This window comes from Sinocyclocheilus grahami, unplaced genomic scaffold, assembly GCF_001515645.1.
Source record: "Sinocyclocheilus grahami isolate Dianchi unplaced genomic scaffold, SAMN03320097.WGS_v1.1 scaffold176.1, whole genome shotgun sequence".
Taxonomy (NCBI): Eukaryota; Metazoa; Chordata; class Actinopteri; order Cypriniformes; family Cyprinidae; genus Sinocyclocheilus; species Sinocyclocheilus grahami.
This window is the reverse complement of record NW_015505355.1, coordinates 2,972,857-2,980,274: the sequence shown is the minus strand read 5'-3', so window position 1 is coordinate 2,980,274 and position 7,418 is coordinate 2,972,857. Positions and strand designations below refer to the sequence as shown.

Below are 7,418 nucleotides of genomic sequence, written 5' to 3'. Positions count from 1 at the left end.
CATGAACAATAATTATATAGCATTTATTAATGTTAGTTAATCATATAACGTAATCGTTTTTATATATTTGTGCATTCTATAGATATTTTCCTACAAAGACTGGCAGATACCTTATATGTCCCAGTTAGTTGCACATAACCCTTCTGTCATAAAAGTAGTACAATGTAGTACAAGCAAACTGTAACTACCTTTCATTTGTTTCCTGTCACATGACTCTTCTTCACACATTCATCAGTGTGGTCCAGCAGCTCATGTAGGCCGAGAGAGTCATTCATTCACAGACATAAACAGTAGACCAGTATCAGTGATACAGATTTTTCAGGCAAAAGATCCAAGCTGCACTTTAACATGTGCTAATACAATTTTCAGATTCAGATTATGGAATAAAAATGTAGGTTACTGAACTTACCGTGTTCATTAACTTGTGTTCAGTGACCTTTCTCAAACAGCAGCATGCAGATGGAAAGTGTCCTGCACAACAAGGAACAGATAAGTTTCAGTAATATGCTTTTGTGATATTCATTTCAACATAAATTGATTTTATGTATTTCTGTAAAGATTTACCTTCATTGGAAGACAGAAACATTGTTCGTCCCAGTCGCACAAGAGAAGTAGACTACAGCACTGTTATGACGTTATAACAGTAGTAGAACGTTCAGGAACAATTAAATGAACATCCACTGTAACTGCAGCTCAATCTGTCCATTATGACGCCATTACACGCATGTAGTATAGAACAATGTGAACAATATGGATTCAGTATTCAGTATGGAAATACTAAACAAAAATCAAAACTTTTAAGGTTTGTAATTTTATCACGTCAACTTATTCATTTTCAATCTTATCGTATAAAATTATCCAGGCCGAAACAGGGCAGCAAAGCATTGTTCATCACAGAAAAATAAAAGACCACTGAACTCCAAAAAGTCAATTTTGTTTGAAAATTACTTTTAGTGACTTTTACAGTTCAACAAAAAGTACAAGCAAAAAAAAAAAAAAAAATTCTAATATAATGTGATAGGCCATTGTCTTCTCATTTTAATTGGACAGCAATATTTACTCATGCCTGGTAACTGGCAACTGACAAACATGCATTAGGATTGATAAAAATCAAGGTACTTTTTAATGATGTATAATCATTTAGGAAATCACAGATTTCTGTGCAAACTAATTATATTAAATTTAGGAGATACTGTAAGCGTACCATGGTTTTACAAATGAATTTCTCTTTGTTTTTAAATTGCATTACATTCTATTCTTTTGATATAAATGGCTGATCATTTAGAACTTGCTCTGTGTTCTGTGTAATTTGTCAGCACTCTGGAAGCAACATATTCTGTACAAATCTCATTCATACAGGAATTTCAATAAGTAATTGTAAAAAGCCCTAAATGAGCTAATATCTGAAACATTTTAAATCTGGTCATGTTCTTCATCATTGATTCATAAAGAATCTATGACTTATATTTGATGCTTTATTCATGCATGAAGCACAAGAGGGGCATTCAGTTGGTGAGCGGTGGTAGTTTGGTTCTGGATGAGGGCATCTGGCCGTTAGTCTCCTGCTTGAGCCTCTGGATCTCCAGTCGCTGAAACTGGATGATCTTCTCTGCTTCTTCTAAACTCTGCTGCGTCATCAAGCCGTTCCTCCCTGCTGAAGCTGCACCTGAAGCATGAAAGAAATGCAGCTGAGAACCTCCAACATGAACACCAATGATATCATGGTCCATGTTTATCCAGGTTTATTCAAAACCCAGATTTCACATTGGTCACCTCTCGTGTTAGCAGAGCTCTTGTTGTTCTTGTTAAAGCTGCTTTGACTGTCATAGTTGTGCAGCTGCATACGGACAGCGCGCAGCTCCTGACGCAGATCATTGATCTCTTTCATAAGAATGACGTTGTCCTGGATACAGATGACAGATGTGAGATCTTTCACACAAACAGAAGCAGTGATTGAAGGAATACTGAAGGTGAAACACTCATACTACTGCTTCCATCTCCTCCCCTCATAGTATGAATAAAATAACCTTTGGATTCTGATATACTGGAATCTTTATCTCCTATGACTTTGTATAATCTAATAGGTATTATAAGTACTATTAACGTCTTCAGAAATCTTCAATTTCTTCAAGTACCATACTTCTACTTGCACATGTCCAATTGTCAGGTCAGTTTTACTGACTGAGACTAAAGATACTAATTTCCACATTAACTGCACATTGTTACTTGTTTCTCTCACCTTCATGAGCTTTGTATTGTTGACCTGGAAGACGTTTGTGTCCCTGGTGAGCTGGTTCTTCAGTGTGGTGATAATCATCTCGTAGTGCTCCCTCTGTCTGTGGTTTTCCTTCTGGGTATCTGTGTCCACCGCCACTTTCTCTACCTACAGTCACACACCACACAAGCTCCATTCACTGGAAATCAAAACAGCACGAATAATGACCAAAATGTATTGATCTTACCACATCTGATGGCTGAACGTAGCATTTATAGAGCTCTCGAATGTGTTCCTTTAATCTCTTTGGGTCCTGAATGAATTCCACACATGTGTGAAGGTCAGCTTTAAATCTCTGTACCAGAACCCCAATGTCCTGCACCTGGAGGAGAAGACGACAGCAGGCCAGTCATTGTCTAGGAAATATAGTGAAACTAGGGTATTGGTATTTAAATGTCAATTAAAAACAATAAACAAAAAGCAACAAACAAATAAATAAATAAATAATGTTAAATGTAACCTAAAAAGTAAATCTCAAAAATAATGCTTTTTATTATTTTCAAATTTTTCGTACTGTACATTAAAATGTATAATATACATAATTTGTTGCTAAATTCACTTGTATTTATTAACACAGCTAATTTGAGTTTTTAGGATTTTATCTTTTTTAATTATTTAGACAGAACTGAATCCTTAATTGTTTTTAGTAAATAACTGCATACTTATGTATTAAGTTTGTAATAAATCTTAGTGACCAACTGATTTTATAATTTACAACTCATTAAAGGAATAGTTCACCAAAAAAGAAATTCTGCCGAAAATTTACTCAAACTCAGACCATGCAAGATGTAGATGAGTTTGTTTCTTCATCAGTACAGAGTTGGGAGAAATTTAGCATTACATCACTTGCTCACCAATGGATGCTCTGCAGTGAATGGGTGCCGTCAGAATGAGAGACCAAACAGCTGATAAAAACATCACAATAATCCAGAAGTAATCCACACCACTCCAGTCCGTCAGTTAATGTCTTGTGAAGTGAAAAGCTGTGTTTATGTGAAACAGATTTCTCATTAGGATTTATTAAGAGTCCATAATCCATTGGTTTAGAACTGTTTTAGACTGTGTTTGCTTGTAAATGGTGCTTGATCTCCGCATATTTCTCTCCTGATTCAGACGAGCTGACTTTTTCACTGGAGAAAGCAATATTATGGATAGAGAGCTCACATTTTAGCTGGTTTGAAACTTCACAGTTTGAAGTTAAAAACGTCTCAATGAATTTGTTTCTTACACACAGCTTTTCACTTCACAAGACATTAATTGCTGGATTGGAGTGGTGTGGATTACTTGTGGATTATTGTGATTTTTATCAGCTGTTTGGACTCTCATTCTGACGGCACCCATTCACTGCAGAGGATCCACTGGTGAGTAAGTGATGTAATGCTAAATTTCTCCAAATCTGTTCCGATGAAGAAACAAACTACATCTTGGATGGCCTGAGGAGGGTGAGTACATTTTCAGCAAATTTTCATTTTTGGGTGAACTATTCCTTTAAAGGGTTAGTTCACCCAAAAATGAAAATTAGCCCATGAATTACTCACCCTCAAGACATCCTAGGTGTATATGACTTTCTTCTTTCAGACGAATCCAGTCGGAGTTATAATAAAAATTGGCTTTGATCTTCCAAGCTGTTTAATGGCAGTCAGCGGTTGTTGCAGTAGTTCATCAGTCCAAAAGAAGTGAAATAAAGCGTAAATGAGTGGCATTAAACAGCTTGGAAGATCAAAGACAATTTTTAATATAACTTTGATTGGATTCATCTGAAAGAAGGAAGTCATATACGCCTAGGATGACTTGAGGGTGAGTAAATAATGGGCTAATTTTCATTTTTGGGTGAACTATTCCTTTAAAGGAAATATTCAATGTAGTAAATGTACATGGGTAGTATCTATGATCACTAAGCAATTGTGATGACAGAAGGTTCTAAATTTAATAAATCATCATTCATCTGTCGAGTAGCAAAGTCTACTTGAAACCAACAGCACAGTGACATGGAGACCTGTTGTGCCAGTGTAAATGACTGCCGGTGTGAACCCTGAAGATGTCCAGTGCAGTACACATACTAACCTTCCTCATTTCTTTGTGCATTTCTTTGTCTTTGGTTTTCAATTTTAAGGTCAGTTCGGCAATTTTCAGCTCCAGCTGTGTGTTCGTCTTATGGAACTCCTTCAACTCTACCTCCATCTGAAACACACATCTTTTATCACACTGTGTTCATAACACTCATCTCGTTTATGTAAAGTGATTTTTATTTACATATGTGACTATGTTCTGTGACATTTATTATGAATCATATCTGTTTTTGTTATTAATGAATGTTACTTTTTAGGTTTGATAATGCAGCAATATAGTGCACAAAATGATGTGGCTCAGGCAGAAAGGGCTGAATAAAACATGGCAACTTGAAGGGATGACACATGGCCCACCTCCAGCATCTGCTCCTTCAGCTCTTGGATTTCGTTCTCTTTTGGCTCAATCTGCTCTTCCATATATTCAGCCCTGAACTCCATCACTTCAATTGTTTTGTTAAGTGTGTCATTCTTCTTTTTCAGCTCATAGATGCTCTTTTCCTGTTGAGACAGAACAGATTTTACTCTCATGTACTGTTCCCTAGTAACTGAAACTTAAATATACTGACTCTGAGTTCATGTATCTGATCTGGAGTCTTTCAGATGGCATGGAGACAATACTAAATCAGTTTTTGCCCATATAAATTAAACTAATTAAGGCTCTGTGATTGATTTTCAATCCATAATACATTCATCGACCAGGTTTACTTCAAATGCACATTTTCCCCTAAATCAGGTGCTGCCGGAATGAAACCTTATAATGCATTTTTGAACTTCAATTTCATCATCCTGAAGTCAATAGGTTTCTGAGGGAGTGAATTTGGCATTTTAAAATCTGTCAATAACTGCTTAGACAGCTAAATGTCGTAAAATGAACAGGAATACAGAGGACTTACTTGACTTGGTTTTCCTCAAGTCGTCATGAACAGGGTTCATATGTTCTCACCTTGTCCTGTATGATCCCATCTCTCTTCTGAATTGCAGTCTTCAGCCCAGTGATGTCGTTCTCTAGTGCTTTGATCACCGACTGCAGCTTCTGCACTTCCTGCTTCAGCTTCTCGATCTCCAAATTCCTGTTTTCAATTTCCCTCTGCAGGACATGAAACTGTACGACACAACACAACCGGCATAAGGTTCAGCTCCCTGCATTTACGGCATTACTTCAACACACTACAGTTAGTCCAAAATGCAGCTGCTATCATTCTTATCCGGCCAAGAAAATATGATCATATCACCCCACTGTTGTCATCTCTACACTGGCCACCGATTACGTTCAGTATCGACTATAAAATACTATTCCTTTGTATTTAACAGACCTTATATCACACTACAGTCCATCATGCTCTTTAAAGAAATAGTGAAGTGAAGAGCTGTGTGTTTGTACTAAACAAATCCATTCTTAAGGCATTTTAACTTATTCATAATCCGCTTCCGACAGCAAGAAAGTCCATCCTCTGTTTTCCTCTCACATCAAAGTCCACAAACATATTTGTTTAGAATTATTTTGGACTGTTTTCACTTGTAAAAAGTGCTTGATCTGTGCATATTTCTCTCCTGATTCAGACGAGATGACTTTTTCACTTGATAAAGCAGTATTATAGATAGAGGACTCATATTTTAGCCAGAAGCAACGATTTGCAGTTAAAAACGTCTTGATGGATTTGTTTATTACAAACATGCAGCTTTTGGCATCACAAGACGTTAATTAATGGATTGGAATGGATTGCATTTTCTGAAACAATATGTTATTATGGAAAAGCCTTATACAAATAAACTTCACCTAAATTGGGTTTTCATTGTTTATGCATAGTATATTTGAAGTGAAGAAATCAAAACTGATGAATTATAGTGACCTGCTTTGTTGTGGTATCTAGTTCCACTTTGAGCCTAGTGTTGGCCTTTTTTTCTTCTTTAAGATTTTGCTCATATTTAATGCGGATCTCATGGATTTCCATATCTGCGTCCTCTTCCTCCTGCTTTATGTATTCATCAAATTCCCGAACCTTCTGCTGGGATTCATCCTGATACTGCAAGTTGGAAAGAAAATAATTAAATATTCTGTTTTCAAATTATTATTTTGTCATCAAATTATTATTTTTGATATGTAGAGACAAACATGTATGAACAGAGTGGCCAGTAAATGATTCAGCGTCTCCTTTTGTGTTTCACAGAAGTAATACTGGTTTGGAACATGAGATTGAGTAAATGACAGAATTTTTATTTGCTAAGCATTGGTAACTTGTTTCGCAGTTGACTTTACCTGGGTGACCAGCATCATTTTCTCCTCCAGCTTGGCCTCATAAGACTGCATCATCTCCTCCAGGGCTCGGGTCTTGCTCTCCTCCACACTGTGCAGCTGCTGCTCATATTCCTGCTGAACTTTATGAAGCTTCAGTTGTAGCTCCTGGTATTTCTCATATTCCAGCATGAGCTTCTGGTTATTGCTTGACTCTGTGAAGAGCAGCTTCAGTTAGTCCAAATAGGCTAACGCTGAGAGGGGTACTGATTGGTTCTGAAGATAGTTAAGGGGCCAGGACCACTTGGAGACACAAGCATGCCTCAGCAAAGTGGGTATCAAGATGGCTTAAAATGGTAAAAAAAAAAAGCTTCAGTGCTCCAGTGGTCTTGGGAAATTTGGTTAATGTATACAATATATATACTGTGTACTGTTATTGCGATATTTTAAAGGGGTCATATGATGCTATTTTAAAGATCATTATTTTGTGTATTTGGTGTAACAGAATATGTTGACATGCTTTAATGTTCAAAAAACACATTCTTTTTCAAATACTGTACATTATTGTAGGTCCTCTATGCCCCGCCTCTCTCAAACACGTCGTTTTCAACAAAGCCCCCTCCTTTGACAAGCGCAGTCTGCTCTGATTGGCCAGCTGACCCAGTGCATTGTGATTGGCCGAACACCACAAGCACGCATCGGAAATGTAACGCCCCTTATCATAATCGCGAGCGTCAGCTTTCAAAGTAAATATCAAAACAGTTATTAAATGTCGTTAGTTTTACCATCAGTTCAAGCCCGAAAGGGCAACAGAGTCGCGTGACAGACACAGTGATGAAGC

The 7,418-nt window shown here is 37.0% G+C and overlaps 1 protein-coding gene across 1 annotated transcript in view; it reads right to left on the bottom strand.

The window, feature by feature from the left end:
* Positions 1–1,209: 1,209 nt before the first annotated feature.
* Positions 1,210–7,418, bottom strand: part of cfap57 (cilia and flagella associated protein 57) — a 21,291-nt gene continuing 15,082 nt past the window's right edge. The window contains exons 13-21 of the mRNA XM_016283728.1: positions 6,602–6,792; positions 6,195–6,368; positions 5,288–5,446; positions 4,699–4,842; positions 4,340–4,456; positions 2,463–2,597; positions 2,240–2,383; positions 1,774–1,903; positions 1,210–1,666 (exon numbers count right to left, since the gene is read on the bottom strand). Of these exons, the coding sequence (XP_016139214.1) occupies positions 1,506–1,666; positions 1,774–1,903; positions 2,240–2,383; positions 2,463–2,597; positions 4,340–4,456; positions 4,699–4,842; positions 5,288–5,446; positions 6,195–6,368; positions 6,602–6,792 (1,355 nt within the window). The 3' untranslated portion in view covers positions 1,210–1,505. The remainder of the gene's footprint in view (positions 1,667–1,773; positions 1,904–2,239; positions 2,384–2,462; positions 2,598–4,339; positions 4,457–4,698; positions 4,843–5,287; positions 5,447–6,194; positions 6,369–6,601; positions 6,793–7,418) is intronic.